Source organism: Oncorhynchus tshawytscha, unplaced genomic scaffold (assembly GCF_018296145.1).
Source record: "Oncorhynchus tshawytscha isolate Ot180627B unplaced genomic scaffold, Otsh_v2.0 Un_contig_1709_pilon_pilon, whole genome shotgun sequence".
Lineage (NCBI taxonomy): Eukaryota > Metazoa > Chordata > Actinopteri > Salmoniformes > Salmonidae > Oncorhynchus > Oncorhynchus tshawytscha.
This window is the reverse complement of record NW_024609511.1, coordinates 42,501-68,854: the sequence shown is the minus strand read 5'-3', so window position 1 is coordinate 68,854 and position 26,354 is coordinate 42,501. Positions and strand designations below refer to the sequence as shown.

Genomic DNA, 26,354 nt, shown 5'->3' with positions numbered 1-26,354 from the left:
AGAGAGAGTCAACATGAGTCTGTGTGTGGTCTGAGAGAGAGAGAGAGAGAGAGAGTCAACATGAGTCTGTGTGTGGTCTGAGAGAGAGAGAGAGTCAACATGTGTCTGTGTGTGTGGTCTGAGAGAGAGAGAGAGAGAGTCAACATGTGTCTGTGTGTGGTCTGAGAGAGAGAGAGAGTCAACATGAGTCTGTGTGTGTGGTCTGAGAGAGAGAGAGAGTCAACATGAGTCTGTGTGTGTGGTCTGAGAGAGAGAGAGAGAGAGAGAGTCAACATGTGTCGGTGTGTGCGTTGATCAACGATTACAACTCAGGTCTAGAAGACTTTTGAGAGTCGATCGACGGTGATAAATGCAATAATAAGTGAGTAAAGGATAATTATCTAAATAAAAAGTTGAGTAAAAACCGTTTGTTCGTTTCCACTACGTCCCTGGTTGGGTCTGCTGTAAACCCATCCAGGCAGGCTGCAATCTACATTTGCACGGCATTTTAGCTATTGATGAGACGTTTGGCGGCGCCTAATCAGTCCACTCTGTACCTGCCTGGCTGAGAGGCAGTGTGGGTAGAATGAGAGGGAGCTCTCCTGACAACCAGAGAGGCAGTGTGGGTAGAATGAGAGGGAGCTCTCCTGACAACCAGAGAGGCAGTGTGGGTAGAATGAGAGGGAGCTCTCCTGACAACCAGAGAGGCAGTGTGGGTAGAATGAGAGGGAGCTCTCCTGACAACCAGAGAGGCAGTGTGGGTAGAATGAGAGGGAGCTCTCCTGACAACCAGAGAGGCAGTGTGGGTAGAATGAGAGGGAGCTCTCCTGACAACCAGAGAGGCAGTGTGGGTAGAATGAGAGGGAGCTCTCCTAACAACCAGAGAGGCAGTGTGGGTAGAATGAGAGGGAGCTCTCCTGACAACCAGAGAGGCAGTGTGGGTAGAATGAGAGGGAGCTCTCCTGACAACCAGAGAGGCAGTGTGGGTAGAATGAGAGGGAGCTCTCCTGACAACCAGAGAGGCAGTGTGGGTAGAATGAGAGGGAGCTCTCCTGACAACCAGAGAGGCAGTGTGGGTAGAATGAGAGGGAGCTCTCCTGACAACCAGAGAGGCAGTGTGGGTAGAATGAGAGGGAGCTCTCCTGACAACCAGAGAGGCAGTGTGGGTAGAATGAGAGGGAGCTCTCCTGACAACCAGAGAGGCAGTGTGGGTAGAATGAGAGGGAGCTCTCCTGACAACCAGAGAGGCAGTGTGGGTAGAATGAGAGGGAGCTCTCCTGACAACCAGAGAGGCAGTGTGGGTAGAATGAGAGGGAGCTCTCCTGACAACCAGAGAGGCAGTGTGGGTAGAATGAGAGGGAGCTCTCCTGACAACCAGAGAGGCAGTGTGGGTAGAATGAGAGGGAGCTCTCCTGACAACCAGAGAGGCAGTGTGGGTAGAATGAGAGGGAGCTCTCCTGACAACCAGAGCTTGAAACACGTGACGAAATGAAACTCGGGTCGTCTGTCTGGAAATGAAACTCGGGTCGTCTGTCTGGAAATGAAACTCGGGTCGTCTGTCTGGAAATGAAACTCGGGTCGTCTGTCTGGAAATGAAACTCGGGTCGTCTGTCTGGAAATGAAACTCGGGTCGTCTGTCTGGAAATCAATCCCCCAAGATTCCCTGATAATTTTTTATGTGAAGATATTTTGATTATTTTTCTGTTTCTCCTCTCATTTTTAAATTCAAGTAGTTTTCAAAAATACCAACTTGAGAGAATGATTTTTAAGGTGTCCCAGTTGTTTGTTTGTGTGTGTGTGTACCTTGATGGTCTTGTCCGAGGACCCAGAGAAGAGCAGGTCCCCTGTAGAGTAGACACACAGACACCAGACTGGCCCCTGGTGACCTACGAACGTCCCTTTACATTTAAAGATCTGCTGGGGGTCGTAGGCTGGAGGAGGGACACAAACAGGTTAAGTTAACATCTCTTCACAACTTAACATCTCTGCACAGAGGGGAAAGGAGGAGGGACACACACAGGGAGGGTTTAACATCTCTTCACAACGGACAAGTGAAGGAGAGGAGAGGAGGGGAGAAAAGGACAGAATGGAGAAGAGGAGAGATGAAGAGGGAAAGGAGAGAGAGAGAAGAAGAGGGAAAGGAGAGGAGAGAAGAAAGAGGGAAAGGAGAGGAGAGAAGAAGAGGGAAAGGAGAGGAGAGAAGAGAAGAAGAGGGAAAGGAGAGAGAGAGAGAAGAAGAGGGAAAGGAGAGGAGAGAAGAGAAGAAGAGGGAAAGGAGAGGAGAGAAGAAGAGGGAAAGGAGAGGAGAGAAGAGAAGAAGAGGGAAAGGAGAGGAGAGAAGAAGAGGGAAAGGAGAGGAGAGAGAAGAAGAGGGAAAGGAGAGGAGAGAAGAGGGAAAGGAGAGGAGAGAAGAAGAGGGAAAGGAGAGAAGAGAAGAAGAGGGAAAGGAGAGGAGAGAAGAAGAGGGAAAGGAGAGGAGAGAGAAGAGGGAAAGGAGAGGAGAGGAGAAGAGGGAAAGGAGAGGAGAGAAGAAGAGGGAAAGGAGAGGAGAGAAGAAGAGGGAAAGGAGAGGAGAGGAGAAGAGGGAAAGGAGAGGAGAGGAGAAGAGGGAAAGGAGAGAAGAGAAGAAGAGGGAAAGGAGAGGAGAGAAGAGAAGAAGAGGGAAAGGAGAGTGAAAAACGGAGGAGAAACTCACAGCCCAGGATGCCCATGTTGAGTCTGGCGTTGATGTGGGACAACTCATCCTGAGAGACAGAGACGGAGAGACATGGAGAGAGAGAGAGACACGGAGAGAGAGAGAGAGAGACATGGAGAGAGAGAGAGAGAGAGAGAGAGAGAGAGAGAGAGAGAGGAGAGAGAGAGAGAGAGAGAGAGAGACACGGAGAGAGAGACACGGAGAGAGAGAGAGACGAGAGAGAGAGAGAGAGAGAGAGACACGGAGAGAGAGAGAGAGAGAGAGAGACACGGAGAGAGAGAGAGAGACACGGAGAGAGAGAGAGACGGAGAGAGAGACAGAGACAGGAGAGAGAGAGACACAGAGAGAGAGACACGGAGAGAGAGAGAGAGAGAGACATAGAGAGAGAGATACACGGAGAGAGAGAGAGAGAGAGAGAGAGAGAGAGACACGAGAGAGAGAGAGAGAGAGACACGGAGAGATAGAGAGAGAGAGACACGGAGAGAGAGAGAGAGAGAGACACGGAGAGAGAGAGAGAGAGAGACACGGAGAGAGAGAGAGACAGACACGGAGAGAAAGAGAGAGACACGGAGAGAGAGAGAGAGACACGAGAGAGACAGAGAGACACGGAGAGAAAGAGAGAGACACGGAGAGAGAGAGAGAGACAGAGAGACACGGAGAGAAAGAGAGAGACACAGAGAGACACGGAGAGAGAGACACGGAGAGAGAGAGAGAGAGACGAGAGAGAGACAGAGACACGGAGAGAGAGAGAGAAGAGACACGGAGAGAGAGAGAGAGAGACGGAGAGAGAGAGACATGGAGAGAGAGAGAGAGAGAGACACGGAGAGAAAGAGACAGAGACACACGGAGAGAGAGAGAGAGAGAGAGAGAGAGACACGGAGAGAGAAGAGAGAGAGAGAGACACGGAGAGAGAGAGAGAGAGATACGGAGAGAGAGAGAGACACACGGAGAGAGAGAGAGAGACACGGAGAGAGAGAGACACGGAGAGAGAGAGAGAGACACGGAGAGAGACACACAGAGAGAGAGACACACGGAGAGAGAGACACACGGAGAGAGAGAGAGACACAGAGAGAGAGACACACGGAGAGAGAGACACACGGAGAGAGAGACACACGGAGAGAAGAGAGAGAGAGACACACGGAGAGAGAGACACACGGAGAGAGAGACACACGGAGAGAGAGACACACGGAGAGAGAGACACACGGAGAGAGAGAGAGAGAGAGAGACGGAGAGAGAGAGAGAGAGAGAGAGACACACGGAGAGAGAGACACACGGAGAGAGAGAGAGACACGGAGAGAGAGAGAGACACACGGAGAGAGAGACACACGGAGAGAGAGAGAGAGAGAGAGAGAGAGAGAGACACACATGGAGAGAGAGAGAGAGACACACGGAGAGAGAGAGAGACACGGAGAGAGAGACACACGGAGAGAGAGACACACGGAGAGAAAGAGAGAGAGACACACGGAGAGAGAGAGAGAGAGAGACACGGAGAGAAAGAGAGAGAGACACACGGAGAGAGAGACACACGGAGAGAGAGACACACGGAGAGAAAGAGAGAGACACACGGAGAGAAAGAGAGAGAGACACACGGAGAGAGAGACACACGAGAGAGAGACACACGGAGAGAAAGAGAGAGAGACACACGGAAAGAGAGAGAGAGAGAGAGAGAGAGAGAGAGAGAGACACACGGAGAGAGAGACACACGGAGAGAAAGAGAGAGAGACACACGGAGAGAGAGACACACGGAGAGAGAGACACACGGAGAGAGAAGAGAGAGAGACACACGGAGAGAGAGAGAGAGAGACACAGGAGAGAGAGAGAGAGAGAGAGACACACGGAGAGAGAGAGAGAGAGAGAGACACACGAGAGAGAGAGAGAGAGAGACACACATGGAGAGAGAGAGAGAGAGACACACATGGAGAGAGAGAGAGAGAGACACACATGGAGAGAGAGAGAGACACACATGGAGAGAGAGAGAGAGAGAGACACACATGGAGAGAGAGAGAGAGAGACACACATGGAGAGAGAGAGAGAGAGAGAGAGAGAGAGAGAGAGAGAGAGAGAGAGAGAGAGAGAGAGTAAATGATAAATGTACTGTGTGTGACGGTCATCCAAGTATAATATAGAGATCAGAAACTCACGTTGAGCATGGAGGCATCTCTCCTAAACTCCATCAGGTCTTCACTCAGCTTACTCTGGTTCTCATCCAGGACATCTGGAACACACACCCCCAGGTCAGAAACACACACAGAAACACCCCCAGGTCAGAAACATCACCCCCAGGTCAAACCCCCCCCCTCATACCAAACTTCAGTTCCAGGTTCTTCTCCAGCTGGTCCAGTTTCTCAGACAGTTTCCCCAGCATGGACCTCAGGAAGGCAATGTCCTGGTCCTTCTGAGACAGGGTCACCTGCATCTCATGGAACCTATCAGGGAGAGGGGGAGGGTCAACATGGAACCAATCAGGGAGAGAGGGAGGGTCAACATGGAACCTATCAGGGAGAGAGGGAGGGTCAACATGGAACCTATCAGGGAGAGAGGGAGGGTCACCATGGAACCTATCAGGGAGAGAGGGAGGGTCACCATGGAACCTATCAGGAGAGGGAGGGTCACCATGGAACCTATCAGGGAGAGAGGGGTCACCATGGAACCTATCAGGGAGAGAGGGAGGGTCACCATGGAACCTATCAGGGAGAGAGGGAGGGTCACCATGGAACCTATCAGGGAGAGAGGGAGGGTCACCATGGAACCTATCAGGGAGGGAGGGTCACCATGGAACCTCAGGGAGAGAGGTCACCATGGAACCTGTCAGGGAGAGAGGGAGGGTCACCATGGAACCCTTCAGGGAGAGAGGGAGGGTCACCATGGAACCTATCAGGGAGAGAGGGAGGGTCACCATGGAACCTATCAGGGAGAGAGGGAGGGTCACCATGGAACCTATCAGGGAGAGAGGGAGGGTCACCTGTACCTCATGGTTGTACGTACCTGTCATCTGTCTGCTGCAGGAACTCCTTCAGCCCTTCAAACTTACACAGGTCCAGATGGGTGGAATACGTATCCTGGTTACCGATAAACGCACATCTGAGGAGAAGGAGAGAGAGAGGGGTCAGACAGGGGACAGGGGGTCCAGAAGGGTGGAATACGTATCCTGGTTAAAGATAAACGCACATCTGAGAAGGAGAGAAAGAGGGGGGACAGGGGGTCAGACAGGGGGTCAGACAGGGAGAGAGGGGGTCAGACAGGGGTCAGACAGGGGGTCCAGATGGGTGGTCAGACAGGGGGATCAACGACATCTGAGGAGAAAGAGAGAGAGGGGTCAGACAGGGAGAGAGAGGGGGTCAGACAGGGGGTCAGACAGGGGTCAAGATGGGTGGAATACGTTTCCTGGTTACCGATAAACGCACATCTGAGGAGAAGGAGAGAGAGGGGTCAGACGGGGGTCAGACGGGGTCAGACAGGGGGTCAGACAGGGGTTAGACAGGGGGTCAGACAGGGAGAGAGAGAGGGGTCAGACAGGGGGTCAGACAGAGGGTCAAGATGGGTGGAATACGTATCCTGGTTACCAATAAACGCACATCTGAGGAGAAGGAGAGAGAGGGGTCAGACAGGGAGAGAAAGAGGGGTCAGGCAGAGAAAAGAGGGGTCAGGCAGAGGGTCAGACAGGGGGAGAGAGGGGGTCAGACAGGGGGTCAAGATGGGTGGAATACGTATCTGGTTACCGATAAACGAACATCTGAGGAGAAGGAGAGACAGGGGTCAGACATGGGGTCAGAGAGGGGGTCAGACATGAGGTCAGGGGGTCGGGAGTGTCAGTGTGTGAACCCTGTGGTTCTATCCTATCAGAGAGTATTCCCACCCTGTGGTTCTATCCTATCAGAGAGTATTCCCACCCTGTGGTTCTATCCTATCAGAGAGTATTCCCACCCTGTGGTTATACCCTATCAGAGGGGACAACGTGACAGACTCAATGCTGTTCTGGGAAGGAAGAGGGGACAACGTGACTGACTCGATGCTGTTCTGGGAGGAAGAGGGGACAACGTGACTGACTCGATGCTGTTCTGGGAGGAAGAGGGGACAACGTGACTGACTCGATGCTGTTCTGGGAGGAAGAGGGGACAACGTGACTGACTCGATGCTGTTCTGGGAGGAAGAGGGGACAACGTGACTGACTCGATGCTGTTCTGGGAGGAAGAGGGGACAACGTGACTGACTCGATGCTGTTCTGGGAGGAAGAGGGGACAACGTGACTGACTCAATGCTGTTCTGGGAGGAAGAGGGGACAACGTGACTGACTCAATGCTGTTCTGGGAGGAAGAGGGGACAACGTGACTGACTCGATGCTGTTCTGGGAGGAAGAGGGGACAACGTGACTGACTCAATGCTGTTCTGGGAGGAAGAGGGGACAACGTGACTGACTCGATGCTGTTCTGGGAGGAAGAGGGGACAACGTGACTGACTCGATGCTGTTCTGGGAGGAAGAGGGGACAACGTGACTGACTCAATGCTGTTCTGGGAGGAAGAGGGGACAACGTGACTGACTCGATGCTGTTCTGGGAGGAAGAGGGGACAACGTGACTGACTCGATGCTGTTCTGGGAGGAAGAGGGGACAACGTGACTGACTCAATGCTGTTCTGGGAGGAAGAGGGGACAACGTGACTGACTCGATGCTGTTCTGGGAGGAAGAGGGGACAACGTGACTGACTCAATGCTGTTCTGGGAGGAAGAGGGGACAACGTGACTGACTCGATGCTGTTCTGGGAGGAAGAGGGGACAACGTGACAGACTCGATGCTGTTCTGGGAGGAAGAGGGGACAACGTGACTGACTCAATGCTGTTCTGGGAGGAAGAGGGGACAAGAGGGGACAACGTGATTGACTCAATGCTGTTCTGGGAGGAAGAGGGGACAACGTGACTGACTCAATGCTGTTCTGGGAGGAAGAGGGGACAACGTGACTGACTCAATGCTGTTCTGGGAGGAAGAGGGGACAACGTGACTGACTCAATGCTGTTCTGGGAGGAAGAGGGGACAACGTGACTGACTCGATGCTGTTCTGGGAGGAAGAGGGGACAACGTGACTGACTCGATGCTGTTCTGGGAGGAAGAGGGGACAACGTGACTGACTCGATGCTGTTCTGGGAGGAAGAGGGGACAACGTGACTGACTCGATGCTGTTCTGGGAGGAAGAGGGGACAACGTGACTGACTCGATGCTGTTCTGGGAGGAAGAGGGGACAACGTGACTGACTCGATGCTGTTCTGGGAGGAAGAGGGGACAACGTGACTGACTCAATGCTGTTCTGGGAGGAAGAGGGGACAAAGAGGGGACAACGTGACTGACTCAATGCTGTTCTGGGAGGAAGAGGGGACAACGTGACTGACTCAATGCTGTTCTGGGAGGAAGAGGGGACAACGTGACTGACTCGATGCTGTTCTGGGAGGAAGAGGGGACAACGTGACTGACTCGATGCTGTTCTGGGAGGAAGAGGGGACAACGTGACTGACTCAATGCTGTTCTGGGAGGAAGAGGGGACAACGTGACTGACTCGATGCTGTTCTGGGAGGAAGAGGGGACAACGTGACTGACTCGATGCTGTTCTGGGAGGAAGAGGGGACAACGGACTGACTCGATGCTGTTCTGGGAGGAAGAGGGGACAACGTGATTGACTCGATGCTGTTCTGGGAGGAAGAGGGGACAACGTGACTGACTCAATGCTGTTCTGGGAGGAAGAGGGGACAACGTGATTGACTCAATGCTGTTCTGGGAGGAAGAGGGGACAACGTGATTGACTCAATGCTGTTCTGGGAGGAAGAGATACATTTAAATCTTGCCGGTCACGGTGTGTGTGAGCGACCTACCCGTATTTGGAGTGAGGGCACTTGATGTGTTCACATTCCTTTAGGTGTCCCTCCAGGTTCATGGTGAGGAGAGGAGGGCAGGAGGGGTTGTTGGGACAGCGCACTGGACGGTAGTCACAGCTCACCTCGTGCTCCCTGCAGGTCAGAGGTCAACATCAGGTCACAGCAACGGGGATCGTTCCCTCCGACGCATAACTAGCAAAGGGATCGTTCCCTGAAAGTCTAACCAACAAAGGGATCGTTTCCCTGAAAGTCGAACCAGCAAAGGGATCGTTTCCCCTCCTCTAACCGGCAAAGGGGATCTAACCAGCAAAGGGGATCGTTTCCCTGAAAGTCTAACCAGCAAGGGGATCGTTTCTCTGAAAGTCGAACCAGCAAAGGGATCATTTCCCCTCCTACGTCTAACCAGCAAAGGGGATCATTTCCCTAACCAGAAACGAACATCTAACCAGCAAAGGGGATCGTTTCCCTGGAACATCTAACCAGCAAAGGGTATCGTTTCCCCTCGACGTCTAACCAACAAAGGGGATCGTTTCCCCTCGACGTCTAACCAGCAAAGGGGATCGTTTCCCCTCCGACGTCTAACCAGCAAAGGGGATCGTTTCCCCTCCGACCTCTAACCAGCAAAGGGGATCGTTTCCCCTCCGACCTCTAACCAGCAAAGGGGATCGTTTCCCCTCCGACGTCTAACCAGCAAAGGGATCGTTTCCCTCCGACGTCTAACCAGCAAAGGGGATCGTTTCCCTCCGCAAAGGGATCGTCCCTCCTAACCAGCAAAGGGATCGTTTCCTCCTACGTCTAACCAGCAAAGGGGATCATTTCCCTCCTACGTCTAACCAGCAAAGGGATCGTTTCCCTGAAACGCCTAACCAGCAAAGGGATCGTTTCCCTCCGACGTCTAACCAGCAAAGGGGATCCCTTTCCAAAGGGGATCATTTCCCTCCGACGTCTAACCAGCAAAGGGGATCATTTCCCTCCTACGTCTAACCAGCAAAGGGATCGTTTCCCTCCGACGCCTAACCAGCAAAGGGGATCGTTTCCCCTCCTAACCGAAACCCAGCAAAGGGGATCGTTTCCCCTCCGAAACGCTAACCAGCAAAGGGGATCATTTCCCTCCGAACGCTAACCAGCAAAGGGGATCGTTTCCCCAGCAAAGGGGATCGTTTCCGAAACGCTAACCAGCAAAGGGGATCGTTTCCCCCTCCGACGTCTAACCAGCAAAGGGGATCACGTCTAACCAGCAAAGGGGATCGTTTCCTCCGACGTCTAACCAGCAAAGGGGATCGTTTCCCTCCGACGTCTAACCAGCAAAGGGGATCGTTTCCCTCCGACGTCTAACCAGCAAAGGGGATCGTTTCCTCCGAAACGTCTAACCAGCAAAACCAGGGATCGTTTCCCTCCTACGCCTAACCAGCAAAGGGGATCGTTTCCCCATCTACGGGATCCTAACCAGCAAAGGGGATCGTTTCCCCATCTACGTCTAACCAGCAAAGGGGATCGTTTCCCCATCCAGACGTCTAACCAGCAAAGGGGATCCCCTTCCCTCCCTCCGACGTCTAACCAGCAAAGGGGATCGTTTCCCCTCCGACGTCTAACCAGCAAAGGGGATCGTTTCCCCTCCGACCTCTAACCAGCAAAGGGGATCGTTTCCCTCCGACGTCTAACCAGCAAAGGGGATCGTTTCCCTGAAACCTCTAACCAGCAAAGGGGATCGTTTCCCTCCTACGTCTAACCAGCAAAGGGGATCATTTCCCTCCTACGTCTAACCAGCAAAGGGGATCGTTTCCCTCCGACGTCTAACCAGCAAAGGGGATCGTTTCCCTGAAACGTCTAACCAACAAAGGGGATCGTTTCCTCCGACGTCTAACCAACAAAGGGGATCGTTTCCCTCCGACGTCTAACCAACAAAGGGGATCATTTCCTCCGACGTCTAACCAGCAAAGGGGATCGTTTCCCTCCTACGTCTAACCAACAAAGGGGATCGTTTCCCTCCGACGTCTAACCAGCAAAGGGGATCGTTTCCCCATCTACGTCTAACCAGCAAAGGGGATCATTTCCCCATCTACGTCTAACCAGCAAAGGGGATCGTTTCCCCTCCTACGTCTAACCAGCAAAGGGGATCGTTTCCCCTCCGACGTCTAACCAGCAAAGGGGATCGTTTCCCTCCTACGTCGAACCGGCAAAGGGGATCATTTCCCTCCGACCTCTAACCAGCAAAGGGGATCATTTCCCTGAAACGTCTAACCAGCAAAGGGGATCGTTCCATCTAAATTCCGGCAGCTATAGACTCGTCTCTGCATCAGACACCTATTGAGGTCTGAGAACATCTGACAAACGTTTGGATGTTTAGAGTGAACTGTCCTTTTAAAAATCACAACGGCACAATAACTAACCAAACAAAAGTAACATCTCAAAATGCATTGACATTTCAAGCCCTTACTTGCGTGTGGTGAGCTTGATGGTAAAAGGACAGCCCATTGGATCAACCTCAAAGTTCCCAGGTCCTCCCATCTTAGGTGTCCCTTCACCCCGACTAGCAGTAGTGCCTCCTCCGGCCCCGCTGGGGGAAGCCCCTCCTCCGGCCCCGTTGGGGGAAGCCCCTCCTCCGGCCCCGTTGGGGGAAGTGGGGGTGGTGTTTAAGAGCCGGCAGCCGTATTTACAGTGGATAAACAGCTCTCCTATCTGTTCTGCTACAGCTATGTTGTTCACCACCACCGTCAACTTAGCCGTGTCCACCGGACACTTATCTAGAGGAGGGGAGAGAGGGAGAGAACAGGGAGGAGGAGGGGAGGGGGGGAGGAGGGGAGAGAGGGGAGAGAACAGGGAGGGGAGGGGTGGAGGGAGGAGGGGAGAGAACAGGGAGAGAACAGGGAGGAGGAGGGGAGGGGGGAGGAGGGGAGGAGGGAGGAGAGAACAGGGAGAGAACAGGGAGGAGGGGAGAGGGTGGAGGAGGGGAGGGGGAGAGAACAGGGAGGAGGAGGGGAGGGGTGGAGGAGGGGAGAGAACAGGGAGAAGGGGAGGGGTGGAGGGGGAGGGGAGAGAGGGAGAGAACAGGGAGGAGGAGGGGGAGGGGGAGGAGGGGTGGAGGAGGGGAGAGAGGGAGAGAACAGGGAGGAGGGGAGGAGGGAGAGAGGGGAGGGGGTGGAGGAGGAGGGGGAGAGAACAGGGAGGAACAGGGAGGAGGAGGAGGGAGGGGGGGTGGAGGAGGGGGAGAGAACAGGGAGGAGGAGGGGGAGGGGGGAGGGAGAAGGGAGGGGAGGGGAGGGGGGAACAGGAACAGGGAGAGGAGGGGTGGAGGAGGGAGAGAGAGAGGGAGAGAACAGGGAGGGAGGAGGGGAGAGAACAGGGAGGAGGAGGGGGTGGAGGAGAGGGAGAATGAGAGAACAGGGAGGAGGGGGGGTGGAGGAGGGGAGAGAGGGAGAGAGAGAACAGGGAGGAGAGGGGGGGGTGGAGGAGGGGAGAGAGGGAGAGAACAGGGAGAAAGAGGGAGGAGGAGGGGAGGAGGGAGAGAACAGGGAGAATGAGAGAACAGGGAGAAAGAGAGGAGGGGTGGAGGAGGGGAGAGAGAGGGAGAATGAGAGAACAGGGAGAAAGAGAGGAGGGGTGGAGGAGGGGAGAGAGAGGGAGAATGAGAGAACAGGGAGAAAGAGAGGGGTGGGGAGGGAGGAGGGGAGAGAGAGAACAGGAGAAAGAGAGGAAGGAGGGAGAGTGAGACATAAACAAATGTAAGAACAATTGGCATTCACATTATATATTTATATATATAAAGGTGTAACTATTTAACCAACAGTGTAGGTAGGTAAAGTCCCCTACCGGAGGTCAAGGCACATCGCCTGCAGAAGGTGTGCTGGAGGGAGAGACAGACAGAGACAGAGGTCAATGAGGGAGGGGTGAGGAGAGGAGAGGAGGAGTGAGGAGAACAAACAGGGGAGACAGAGACAGAGGTCAATGAGGGAGGGGTGAGGAGAGGAGGGGTGAGGAGAGAAGGGGTGAGGAGAGGAGAACAAACAGGGGAGCGGAGAGGGTGAGGAAGTGAGAGGCTAGCGGATGGTTTCTCTCACCCCACAGGTGGTGATGACAGGGTCTTTGAAGACGCTGCAGCAGAGCTGACAACACAGCTTCACTGACGGCTGCTCTGCAAACACCAGGGGCTCCTACACACACATCATTAGCACAGTTAGCATTCAGGTGTCACTAGCACAGTTAGCATTCAGGTGTCACTAGCACAGTTAGCATTCAGGTATCACTAGCACAGTTAGCATTCAGGTGTCACTAGCACAGTTAGCATTCAGGTATCACTAGCACAGTTAGCATTCAGGTATCACTAGCACAGTTAGCATTCAGGTGTCACTAGCACAGTTAGCATTCAGGTATCACTAGCACAGTTAGCATTCAGGTATCACTAGCACAGTTAGCATTCAGGTATCACTAGCACAGTTAGCATTCAGGTATCACTAGCACAGTTAGCATTCATTCAGGTATCACTAGCACAGTTAGCATTCAGGTATCACTAGCACAGTTAGCATTCAGGTATCACTAGCACAGTTAGCATTCAGGTATCACTAGCACAGTTAGCAATCAGGTATCACTAGCACAGTTAGCAATCAGGTATCACTAGCACAGTTAGCATTCAGGTATCACTAGCACAGTTAGCATTCAGGTAGCACCGGGGTATCATCAGCATTGATAGCACCGGGGTACCATTGAAGTATAATTAGCATCGAGTTAACATTGGCATCGATAGCGTTAGCGTATTTAATGTTGAAGGATTGTTAGCATCTTTAGCATCATTAGTGTAGCCGTACCGTGTCGTCGTCGTCCTCGTGAAGAGAGAAAGTCGAGCGGAGAGACATGTTGGACTCAGAGAGGAGGGAACGCACCGAGATGGCAGAGTCAGAACGCCTCGGGGTGCTGATGGGGAGCTGGGGGGGATAGAGACAGAGAGAGACATGTTGGACTCAGAGAGGAGGGAACGCACCGAGATGGCAGAGTCAGAACGCCTCGGGGTGCTGATGGGGAGCTGGGGGGAGACAGAGAGACAGTAGACAGAACATACACAGGGTACCAGTACTGAGTCATGATAACTAGGTTATATACACAGGGTACCAGTACTGGCAATGATAACTAGGTTATATACACAGGGTACCAGTACTGAGTCATGATAACTAGGTTATATACACAGGGTACCAGTACTGAGTCATGATAACTAGGTTATATACACAGGGTACCAGTACTGAGTAATGATAACTAGGTTATATACACAGGGTACCAGTACTGAGTCATGATAACTAGGTTATATACACAGGGTACCAGTACTGAGTCAAACTGATAACTAGGTAATGATAACTAGGTTATATACACAGGGTACCAGTACTGAGTAATGATTACTAGGTTATATACACAGGGTACCAGTACTGTACTGAGTAATGATTACTAGGTTATATACACAGGGTACCAGTACTGAGTACTGGTTATGATAACTAGGTTATATACACAGGGTAGTACTGTTATAACTAGGTTATATACACAGGGTACCAGTACTGAGTAATGATAACTAGGTTATATACACAGGGTACCAGTACTGAGTTATAACTAGGTTATATACACAGGGTACCAGTACTGAGTAATGATATACTAGTACTGAGTTATATACACAGGGTACCAGTACTGAGTAATGATTACTAGGTTATATACTACCAGTACTGAGTTATATACACAGGGTACCAGTACTGAGTCAATGTGCAGGGGTATGAGGTAATTGGGGTAGATGGTAAAAGAGTCGCAGCAGCGTGTTGTACGTGATGAGTCAAAACATAGTGAAAAAGAGTCAGATAGTTAAACAGTTAACCAAATAACTACCCGTACTAACTACCCGTACTAACTATTTAGCAGTCCTACGGCTTGGGGGGGAGATGTTCACGGTCCGGTTGGTTCCAGACTCGGTGCAACAGAGAAAACAGTCTATGACTCGGTTGGCTGGAAACTGACAATTTTTGGAGTCTTCCTCTGGCACCGCCTGGTATAGAGATCCTGGATGGCAGGAAGCTTGGCCCCAGTGATGTATTGCACTACCCTCTGTAGGCACTTTGCGGTCAGATGCCGAGCAGTTGCCATACTAGGTGGTGATGCAACCGGTCAGGATGCTCTCGATGGTGCAGCTGTAGAACTTTTAGAGGATCTAAAGGCCCTTGACAAATCTTTTCAGCGTCCTGAGGATGAAGAGGTCTTGTCAGGCCCTCTTCGACTGTGTTGGGTGTGTTTGGACCATGATAGAACCTCATTGATGTGGACACCAAGGAACTTGGAGCTCTAGACCAGCTCCACTACAGCGTGCTCCTCCCTCCTCTTCCTGTAGTCTTGCTGACGTCGAGGGAGAGGTTGTCGTCCTGGTAGCATACTACCAGGTCCTGGTCGGCGACCACCTCCCTACAGGCCGTCTCATCCTGGTCGGTGACCACCTCCCTACAGGCCGTTCATCCTGGTCGGTGACCACCTCCCTATAGGCCGTTCATCCTGGTCGGTGACCACCTCCCTATAGGCCGTTCATCCTGGTCGGTGACCACCTCCCTATAGGCTTAATGATGGTATCGGAGTTACTCGCGGCAGCGCAGTCGCGGGTGAACAAGGAGTACAGGAGGGGACTAAGCACACACCCCTGAGGGGCCCCTGTGCTTTAGGGTCAGAGTGGCGGATGTGTTGCTGCCTTCCCTCACCACCTGGGTGTGTCCCATCAGGAAGTCCAGGATCCAGTTGCAGAGGGGAGGTGTTTAGTCCCAGGGTCCTTAGCTTAGTGATGAGCTTTGAGGGCACTATGGTGTTGAACGCTGAGCTGTCGTCAATGAACAGCATTCTCACATAGGTGTTCCTCTTGTCCAGGTGGGAAAGGGCAGTGTGGAGTGCAATACAGACTGCATCATCTGTGGATCTGTCGGGGCGGTATGCGAAATGATGTGGGTCTAGGGGTTTCTGGGATGACGGTGCTGATGAGTGTGGGTCTAGGGTTTCTGGGATGACGGTGCTGATGAGTGTGGGTCTAGGGGTTTCTGGGATGAAGAGATTGTGTCATCTGTGGATCTGTCGGCAGATATGCTAATTGGTCTGGGTCTGGGGATGATGGTGCTGACGTGAGTCAAAGCCTTTCATGGCTACAGATGTAAGTGCCAATAGGTTGATAGTCATTCAGACAGGTAACCGTGGCATGTTTTGGGCACAGGGACCATGATGGTCTGAAACATGTCGGTATAACAGACGGAGTTGGGGTTGAAATGGTCAGTGAAGACACTTACCAGCTGGCCAGTGCTCCGAATAGGTGTCCTGGTAAACCGGTCTGTCCCTGCGGCCTTGTGAACGTTAAACCTATTTAAAGATCTACAGAGAGGTTGTTCACACAGTCGTCTGGAACAGTTGGTGCGCTCATGCATGGTTCAGTGTTGCTTGTGAAACGTTAAACCTATTTAAAAATCTTACTCACATGAGCTACAGAGAGGGTGTTCACACAGTCGTCTGGAACAGTCGGTGCGCTCATGCATGGTTCAGTGTTGCTTGCCTCAAGAGTGAGCATAGACGGTATTTAGCTCATCTGGTGGGCTCGCGTCACTGGGCAGCTCGCGGTTGGGTTACCCTTTGTAAATCCGTGATAGTTTGAAAGCCCCCGCTGCCACATCCGACGAGTGTCGGACCCGGTGTCGTAGGATTCTACCCGAGAGTCCTCTTGCCTGTTTTATATCTTTCGTCAGAAGTCGTAGCAGGATTTACTTATACGTGTCCGTGATTCCGTGTCCGGGTTAGTGTTCCCGCTCCTTGAAAGCGACAAGTCTTCCGGTTGGGATATGTTCGTCACCGTGGGGACGATGACGTCGTCGTTGATGCCCTTATTAATGAAGTCAGTGACTTCCATCGGGTGATTTCCCGGAAACATATTCCAGAATGTTCCATGCGAAAGCATTTTGTTGAACTATGAACCAGTCAAATGAAGTTCATTTGAAATAAATCGCATTTACTATAGATTATATTTCTGCACAACACAAAAAGACAAGAGCTAAATCAGTGTGTGTGTGTGTGTGTGTGTACCATGCCATCCTCGTCGTCTCGTGGCGAGTATGTGAGGGTACTGGAGGACGAGGGGGTACGGCGGTGCTGCTTGTAGGTACCGGAGGCTTCCGCTGAAACAGAGAGAGAGTCTGGGTTACGGTTAGTTATCTTATAGTTTAACCCTATTTTAGGTACCATTCAGTTACCAGTGACCTTAAACTCACTAGGAAGTTACCACAATAAATCGCTGACACCATAGAATCTAGATTATATATTTCTATGTCTGACACGCCTAGGGCTTTGTCTGAGGTTAAACTGACACCATAGAATCTAGATTATATATTTCTATGTCTGACACGCCTAGGGCTTTGTCTGAGGTTAAACTGACACCATAGAATCTAGATTATATATTTCTATGTCTGACACGCCTAGGGCTTTGTCTGAGGTTAAACTGACACCATAGAATCTAGATTATATATTTCTATGTCTGTTAAAAACTGACACCATAGAATCTAGGATGTTTGTCTGAGAAACTTCCAGGATGTTGCAGATAGAACAGATATCAGCTGACATGATTCCTTATCAGAGTTTTTCCCTGACAGAGGTTTTCCTGAGGTGGACTCACTTTTAGCTCCAGGAACCACGGCTGAGAAGGTGGGGCCGAAGGAGGCCTCCATGCTGGTGGGCTGTTACCCCGCTGGGGGGGTCTGGCTGAGGAAGGGGGGGGTTGAGATGTCTGGCTGGGTGGCAGGCTGCTGCTGGTGCTCTGGAGGTGCTGGAGTAGAGGACACTCACTGCTGCTCACAACCCACAACCCTCTACAGCCTGGGGGAGGCACAGGAGGTCAGAGGTACAGGTGAACCCACACACTGGACACAGCCTCTACAGTCTGGGGGAGGGTACAGGAGGTCAGAGGTACAGGTGAACCCACACACTGGACACAGCCTCTACAGTCTGGGGGAGGGTACAGGAGGTCAGAGGTACAGGTGAACCCACACACTGGACACAGCCTCTACAGTCTGGGGGGGGGTACAGGAGGTCAGAGGTACAGGTGAACCCACACACTGGACACAGCCTCTACAGTCTGGGGGAGGGTACAGGAGGTCAGAGGTACAGGTGAACCCACACACTGGACACAGCCTCTACAGTCTGGGGGGGGTACAGGAGGTCAGAGGTCAGGGGAACCCACAGAGTGGACATGGCCAGGATTACTCTTGATCACTTCTAATAAGATTGGTGACAGGTCTGCAATCTAATGGAAACTGTTCCAATTTAACAAATGACAAACCTATTGACCTTAATGTCAGACCAACAGGTTACCATCTGAGATCAGACCAACAGGTTACCATCTGAGATCAGACCAACAGGTTACCATCTGAGATCAGACCAACAGGTTACCATCTGAGATCAGACCAACAGGTTACCATCTGAGATCAGACCAACAGGTTACCATCTGAGATCAGACCATCTGAGATCAGACAACAGGTTACCATCTGAGATCAGACCAACAGGTTACCATCTGAGATCAGACTGAAGACAACACGGCCTTAATGTCAGACCAACAGGTTACCATCTGAGATCAGACCAACAGGTTACCATCTGAGATCAGACCAACAGGTTACCATCTGAGATCAGACCAACAGGTTACCATCTGAGATCAGACCAACAGGTTACCATCTGAGATCAGACCAACAGGTTACCATCTGAGATCAGACCAACAGGTTACCATCTGAGATCAGACCAACAGGTTACCATCTGACCAACCATCTGAGATCAGACCAACAGGTTACCATCTGAGATCAGACCAACAGGTTACCATCTGAGATCAGACTGAAGACAACATGACTTAATGTCAGACCAACAGGTTACCATCTGAGATCAGACTGAAGACCAACAACAGGTTACCATCTGAGATCAGACTGAAGACAACATGGCCTTAATGTCAGACCAACAGGTTACCATCTGAGATCAGACCAACAGGTTACCATCTGACAGACAACAGGTTACCATCTGAGATCAGACCAACAGGTTACCATCTGAGATCAGACCAACAGGTTACCATCTGAGATCAGACTGACAGGCATTACCATCTGAGATCAGACCAACAGGTTACCATCTGAGATCAGACTGAAGACAACATCCTTAATGTCAGACCAACAGGTTACCATCTGAGATCAGACTGAAGACAACACGGCCTTAATGTCAGACCAACAGGTTACCATCTGAGATCAGACCAACAGGTTACCATCTGAGATCAGACCAACAGGTTACCATCTGAGATCAGACCAACAGGTTACCATCTGAGATCAGACCAACAGGTTACCATCTGAGATCAGACTACCATCTGAGATCAGACCAACAGGTTACCATCTGAGATCAGACTGAAGACAACAGGTTACCATCTGATGATCAGACCAACAGGTTACCATCTGAGATCAGACTGACACAACATGGTCAGACCAACAGGTTACCATCTGAGATCAGACCAACAGGTTACCATCTGTGATCAGACCAACAGGTTACCATCTGAGATCAGACCAACAGGTTACCATCTGAGATCAGACCAACAGGTTACCATCTGAGATCAGACCAACAGGTTACCATCTGAGATCAGACCAACAGGTTACCATCTGAGATCAGACCAACAGGTTACCATCTGAGATCAGACTGAAGACAACACGGCCTTAATGTCAGACCAACAGGTTACCATCTGAGATCAGACTGAAGACAACACGGCCTTAGATCAGACCAACAGGTTACCATCTGAGATCAGACCAACAGGTTACCATCTGAGATCAGACCAACAGGTTACCATCTGAGATCAGACCAACAGGTTACCATCTGAGATCAGACTGAAGACAACACGGCCTTAATGTCAGACCAAGAGGTTACCATCTGAGATCAGACTGAAGACAACACGGCCTTAATGTCAGACCAACAGGTTACCATCTGAGATCAGACCAACAGGTTACCATCTGAGATCAGACCAACAGGTTACCATCTGAGATCAGACTGAAGACAACACGGTTACCATCTGAGATCAGACCATTACCATCTGAGATCAGACCAACAGGTTACCATCTGAGATCAGACCAACAGGCCTTAATGTCAGACCAACAGGTTACCATCTGAGATCAGACTGAAGACAACAAATGTCAGACCAACAGGTTACCATCTGAGATCAGACTGAAGACAACACGGCCTTAATGTCAGACCAACAGGTTACCATCTGAGATCAGACTGAAGACAACACGGCCTTAATGTCAGACCAACAGGTTACCATCTGAGATCAGACCAACAGGTTACCATCTGAATGTCAGACCAACAGGTTACCATCTGAGATCAGACCAACAGGTTACCATTTGAGATCAGACCAACAGGTTACCATCTGAGATCAGACCAACAGGTTACCATCTGAGATCAGACCAACAGGTTACCATCTGAGATCAGACCAACAGGTTACCATCTGAGATCAGACCAACAGGTTACCATCTGAGATCTGACTGAAGACGACAACATGACTTTAATGTCAGACCAACAGGTTACCATCTGAGATCAGACTGAAGACAACACGGCCTTAATGTCAGACCAACAGGTTACCATCTGAGATCAGACTGAAGACAACACGGCCTTAATGTCAGACCAACAGGTTACCATCTGAGATCAGACTGAAGACAACACGGCCTTAATGTCAGACCAACAGGTTACCATCTGAGATCAGACCAACAGGTTACCATCTGAGATCAGACCAACAGGTTACCATCTGAGATCAGACCAACAGGTTACCATCTGAGATCAGACCAACAGGTTACCATCTGAGATCAGACCAACAGGTTAATGTCAGACCAACAGGTTACCATCTGAGATCAGACTGAAGACAACACCATCTGAGATCAGACAGAAGACAACATCTTAATGTCAGACCAACAGGTTACCATCTGAGATCAGACTGAAGACAACACGGCCTTAATGTCAGACCAACAGGTTACCATCTGAGATCAGACTGAAGACAACACGGCCTTAATGTCAGACCAACAGGTTACCATCTGAGATCAGACTGAAGACAACACGGCCTTAATGTCAGACCAACAGGTTACCATCTGAGATCAGACCAACGGGTTACCATCTGAGATCAGACTGAGTCAGACCAACAGGTTACATCTGAAGACAACACGGCCTTAATGTCAGACCAACAGGTTACCATCTGAGATCAGACTGAAGACAACACGGCCTTAATGTCAGACCAACAGGTTACCATCTGAGATCAGACTGAAGACAACACGGCCTTAATGTCAGACCAACAGGTTACCATCTGAGATCAGACTGAAGACAACACGGCCTTAATGTCAGACCAACAGGTTACCATCTGAGATCAGACTGAAGACAACACGGCCTTAATGTCAGACCAACAGGTTACCATCTGAGATCAGACTGAAGACAACACGGCCTACTTTGACCTGAACACATGAACCTGTCCAACAACTATCAATGATCAACAACTAGCCACACAGGACTTCCATACCAAGGCCTTCCTGGCCAGTGTAAAAACAGACTTCTATCTGCACAAAACCCCTCAGTCCAAGCAGTCCTAATGAGAAAAGACATGTGTAACAAGAGGACCAAGTCCACAGAGACCTGAGCAGTGTTTCTCTAGCCATCTGCTCCTCTCTAAGCTCATGATGTAAACAGAAAGGCATGCAGGCCGTCACCTCATATGGTCATATCATACCGAATCAGCCAATAAAAACTGCCCGGGACCACTAATCGTAGGGAATATATGAGTGGTCCCACCCCCCCCTGTCAGAGAGAGAGAGAGGCAGAAAGAGAGAGAGAGCGAAAGGCAAGCAGAAAGAGCGAGAGAGAGAGAGAAGCAGGGGACCACTAATCGTAGGGAATACGTGAGGGGTCCCACCCCCCCTGTCAGAGAGAGAGAGAAGCAGAAAGAGAGAGAGAAGCAGAAAGAGAGAGAGAGAAGCAGAAAGAAAGAGAGAGAAGCAGAAAGAGCGAGAGAGAAGCAAAGAGAGAGAGAAGCAGAAAGAGAGAGAGAAGCAGAAAGAGAGAGAGAGAAGAGCAGAAAGAGAGAGAGAAGCAGAAAGAGAGAGAGAGAGAAGCAGAAAGAGAGAGAGAGAAGCAGAAAGAGAGAGAGAGAAGCAGAAAGAGAGAGAGAGAAGCAGAAAGAGAGAGAGAGAAGCAGAAAGAGAGAGAGAAGCAGAAAGAGAGAGAAAGAGAGAGAAGCAGAAAGAGAGAGAGAGAAGCAGAAAGAGAGAGAGAGAGAAGCAGAAAGAGAGAGAGAGAAGAGAGAGAGAGAAGAGAGAAGCAGAAAGAGAGAGAAAGCAGAAAGAGAGAGAGAGAAGCAGAAAGAGAGAGAGAGAAGCAGAAAGAGAAAGAGAGAGAGAAAGAAGCAGAAAGAGAGAGAGAGAGCAGAAAGAGAGAAGCAGAAAGAGAGAAAGCAGAAGAGAGAGAGAAGCAGAAAGAGAGAGAGAGAAGCAGAAAGAGAGAGAGAGCAGAAAGAAAGAGAAGCAGAAAGAGAGAGAGAGAGAAAGAGAAAGAGAGAGAAGCAGAAAGAGAGAGAGAAGCAGAAAGAGAGAGAGAGAAGCAGAAAGAGAGAGAGAGAAGCAGAAAGAAAGAGAGAGAAGCAGAAAGAGAGAGCAGAAAGCAAAGAAAGAGAGAAGCAGAAAGAGATGAAAGAGAGAGAAGCAGAAAGAGGAGCAGAAGGCAAATAGAAAGAGAAGCAGAAGAGAGATTCAGAAAGAGAGAGAGAAAGAATCTGCTACCTAACGTTATCTAAAGAGAGAGAGCTTGCCAGAAAGAGATAGAAAGAAGCAAAAGGTCAATGAAGCAGAAAGATGTGTAAACAGAAAGGAGAAGAGAAGCAGAAAGAGAAGAGAGAGAAGCAGAAACAGAGAAGCAGAAAGGCTTAGCTAAAGTTATCATAATGGCAAACAGACTAGTCAGAAGCTGAAAGAGAGAGAATCATACCAGAAAGAAAGAGACAGAAAGTCCTCCAGCAAAAAGAGAGAGAGAGAAGCAGAAAGAGAGAGAGAGCTAGAGATCAGAAGCAGAAACAGACTAGAGAGAAGCAGAAAGAGATCATACAAAACAGACTAGTCCTCCAGCAGAAAGAGGAAGCAGAAAGAGAAAGAGAGAGAAGCCTCCAGCTGTTATCAGAAAGAGAAAACAGACTAGTCCTCCAGCTGAGAGAGCAGAAAGAGAGAGAGAGATAAAGAGAAAGAGACTAGAGAGAAGCAGAAAGAGAGAGAGAGAGAGTTATCATACCCTCCAGAGAGTTAGCTAGAAGCAGAAAGAGAACAGAGAGTCCTCCAGAGAGAGAGAAGCAGATCAGAGAGAAACAGAAAGAGTCCTCCAGCTGAAGTTAGAAGCAGAGAGAGAGAAACAGAAGCAGAAAGAGAGACATAAGCAGAAAGAGAGAGAGAGCTCCAGCTGAAAGAGAGAGAAAACAGAAAGAAAGAGAGAGAAAAGCAGACTAGAGAGAGCTGGTTAAAGAGAGAAAACAGAAAGAGAGAGAGAGAGAGTCCTCCAGCTGAGTTATCATAAAGAAAACAGACTAGTCCTCCAGCTGGTTAAGCTAAAGTTATCAGAAAGAGAGAAACAGACTAGTCAGAAAGAGAGGTTAAAGAAAGAGTTAGAAAGAGAGAGAGAGAGAACAGAAAGACTAGAGAGAAGCTGGAGAGCAGAAAGAGATCAACCTAAACAGACTAGTAGAGAAGCAGAAAGGTTAGCTAGTTATCAGAAGAAGCAAACAGACTAGTCCTCCAGCTGGTTAGAGATATACAGAAAGAGAGAAAAGAGACTAGTCCTCCAGCAGAAAGAGAGAGAGAGTTATCATAAAGCAGAAACAGACTAGTCCTCCAGCTGGTTAGCTAGTTATCATACCAAAACAGACTAGTCCTCCAGCTGGTTAGCTAGTTATCATACCAAACAGACTAGTCCTCCAGCTGGTTAGCTAGTTATCATACCGAAACAGACTAGTCCTCCAGCTGGTTAGCTAGTTATCATACCGAAACAGACTAGTCAGACTAGTCCTCCAGCTGGTTAGCTAGTTATCATACCAAAACAGACTAGTCCTCCAGCTGGTTAGCTAGTTATCATACCAAAACAGACTAGTCCTCCAGCTGGTTAGCTGGTTAGCTAGTTATCATACCAAAACAGACTAGTCCTCCAGCTGGTTAGCTAGTTATCATACCAAAACAGACTAGTCTAGTTATCTACCTAAACAGCTGGTTAGCTAGTTATCATAAAATGTTATCATACCAAAACAGACTAAGCTGGTCAATGATGATGTGTAAACAGACTAGTCCTCCAGCTGGTTAGCTAGTTATCATACCAAAACAGACTAGTCCTCCAGCTGGTTAGCTAGTTATCATACCGAAACAGACTAGTCCTCCAGCTGGTTAGCTAGTTATCATACCAAACAGACTAGTCCTCCAGCTGGTTAGCTAGTTATCATACCGAAACAGACTAGTCCTCCAGCTGGTTAGCTAGTTATCATACCGAAACAGACTAGTCCTCCAGCTGGTTAGCTCATACCAAAACAGACTAGTCCTCCAGCTGGTTAGCTAGTTATCATACCGAAACAGACTAGTCCTCCAGCTGGTTAGCTAGTTATCATACCAAACAGACTAGTCCTCCAGCTGGTTAGCTAGTTATCATACCGAAACAGACTAGTCCTCCAGCTGGTTAGCTAGTTATCATACCAAAACAGACTAGTCCTCCAGCTGGTTAGCTATCATACCAAACAGACTAGTCCTCCAGCTGGTTATCTAGTTATCATACCAAACAGACTAGTCCTCCAGCTGGTTAGCTATTATCATACCGAAACAGACTAGTCCTCCAGCTGGTTAGCTAGTTATCATACCGAAACAGACTAGTCCTCCAGCTGGTTATCATACCGAAACAGACTAGTCCTCCAGCTGGTTATCATACCCAAACAGACTAGTCCTCCAGCTGGTTATCATACTGAAACAGACTAGTCCTCCAGCTGGTTATCATACCGAAACAGACTAGTCCTCCAGCTGGTTATCATACCGAAACAGACTAGTCCTCCAGCTGGTTATCATACCGAAACAGACTAGTCCTCCAGCTGGTTATCATACCGAAACAGACTAGTCCTCCAGCTGGTTATCATACTGAAACAGACTAGTCCTCCAGCTGGTTATCATACATACTGAAACAGACTAGTCCTCCAGCTGGTTAGCTAGTTATCATACTGAAACAGACTAGTTAGTTAAATTAGCAAATCACTGCCATTAAAACGGGAGAATCTATTGGGATTTCTTCCTGTTTTGTTTTGTGTTCTTTAAAAATAAAATAAAAGGTAAACTGTTTCCATAATGAATAAGTTACACCCCATGAATAGTTGGGCTAGCTGGAAGAAAAATAAAACTAGATAAAAATGTTATCTAGCTGCTTGAAATAACGTTACAGCTGTCGGGTATGTGTGTGATGTCAACTGATCGCAAACACTGCAACAAACAGATATATATATATATATATATATATATATATATATATATATTTAACTATGCTGTTTACCAATGATATGGCACATTTAACATAATCACAATTCGTGAGTGATCTTACCATTGTGTTAAATCGTAGTTAACTGTGTTGTTGAAATGCTCCTTTTTCTCTCTTTCACGCCTCAAAACAACAAGCAGTCGGAGAGAGGCGGAAGTCCTCTCGACCGTGTACGTCGGATGCAGGGGTCAAAGACCGCAATGTATCATGGGTATCATTTTTTGGGGGGCTGGGGGTGGACTGACTGATCTATAAATAATAATGAGTATTATTTTTTTATTTTTTTATGATGTAAAGTGATTTTTTTTGTAGATTAGTCAGTCGTTTTTGACGCTCTCGAACACCGGGCCTCCTATTTCATACGGCTCAGAGTGTAACCAAACGGGACTACAATACCCATAAGGCCCTGTTCCAGAAGACTTAAAAGTTCATCATGCAGCTTTAAGCACAGATGGAACAATGAGACAGATTTCATCGGATGTATAAATGTGAAGCATCCGGTTGGTGGTTTTCCCCACTCACTACCAAATATGGTAGGAGGAAGCCCAGTGGTTGACAGTGGGAGAAGAGATGGATTTTGGCCTGATATTCTGCAAATGTATTCATCGATTAAACATTTTATCTCAATACAGTTTCCTTTTTTTCCCAAAACTAAAATCTGTTACGAACACAGTGGATTAAGTTTTGCCCAAGTTTCCCAAAAAATTGTGTTGTTTAGAAAGCGTGCCAAGGCATATTTAGTTATTGCACACGCACACTTCAGAGTAGGCATTTACCAAAGGAAATATGTAAATCAATTCTAGAAGGCGCCAATTGGATCTCGCTAGCTCCTGCTTGGTTCTGCCCACCATAAAAATATCTAATTTGTTCTCATTTGAAACGACAGGCTGTGGTCTATCTTGGTTTAGTTATAAAAAAAAATATTTGGCTTTAGAGTTCAGATCATGGAATTCCGAACACGTAATGCATCTCCAACTACATTTAAATGTGTCTACCACAGGAGGTTGGTGGCACCTTAATTGAGGAGGGACGGGCTCGTGGTAATGGCTGGAGCGGACTAGGGTGGAATGGTATCTAATACATCAGACACGTGGTGGTTCCAGGTGTTTGATGACATTCCATTCACGCGGTTCCAGCCATTAATATGAGCCTTCCTCCCCTCAGCATCCTCCTCTGGTGTCTACCGTGTGTCCGGATTCCCTTTTCCCAGGCTATATTCAAATGACAGTATGCATTTTATAAACAGTGGAATAG

General features: G+C 49.4%; 1 protein-coding gene and 1 long non-coding RNA gene across 6 annotated transcripts in view; one reads left to right on the top strand and one right to left on the bottom strand.

Annotated features, from left to right (window-relative positions):
* Positions 1 to 25,305, bottom strand: part of traf7 (TNF receptor-associated factor 7) — a 61,296-nt gene extending 35,991 nt beyond the window's left edge. For 2 of the 5 annotated variants that reach the window (XM_042315620.1, XM_042315619.1), the window contains exons 1-14: positions 25,164 to 25,305; positions 17,188 to 17,387; positions 16,602 to 16,693; positions 13,483 to 13,551; positions 13,337 to 13,384; positions 12,593 to 12,685; positions 12,345 to 12,378; positions 10,972 to 11,278; positions 8,532 to 8,666; positions 5,660 to 5,755; positions 4,979 to 5,100; positions 4,816 to 4,889; positions 2,675 to 2,723; positions 1,783 to 1,910 (exon numbers count right to left, since the gene is read on the bottom strand). In XM_042315620.1, coding sequence (XP_042171554.1) covers positions 1,783 to 1,910; positions 2,675 to 2,723; positions 4,816 to 4,889; positions 4,979 to 5,100; positions 5,660 to 5,755; positions 8,532 to 8,666; positions 10,972 to 11,278; positions 12,345 to 12,378; positions 12,593 to 12,685; positions 13,337 to 13,384; positions 13,483 to 13,551; positions 16,602 to 16,693; positions 17,188 to 17,239 — 1,299 coding nt within the window. In that variant the 5' untranslated portion in view covers positions 17,240 to 17,387; positions 25,164 to 25,305. Of the gene's footprint in view, positions 1 to 1,782; positions 1,911 to 2,674; positions 2,724 to 4,815; positions 4,890 to 4,978; positions 5,101 to 5,659; positions 5,756 to 8,531; positions 8,667 to 10,971; positions 11,279 to 12,344; positions 12,379 to 12,592; positions 12,686 to 13,336; positions 13,454 to 13,482; positions 13,552 to 16,601; positions 16,694 to 17,187; positions 17,452 to 25,163 lie in introns of all 5 variants that reach the window. The other 3 variants (XM_042315617.1, XM_042315618.1, XM_042315616.1) reach the window with 3 other exon arrangements.
* Positions 19,440 to 20,324, top strand: LOC121844988. Its single transcript, XR_006082260.1, has 3 exons — positions 19,440 to 19,503; positions 19,730 to 19,863; positions 20,104 to 20,324. It is a non-coding gene; the product is annotated as an uncharacterized LOC121844988 (long non-coding RNA).
* Positions 25,306 to 26,354: the final 1,049 nt, after the last annotated feature.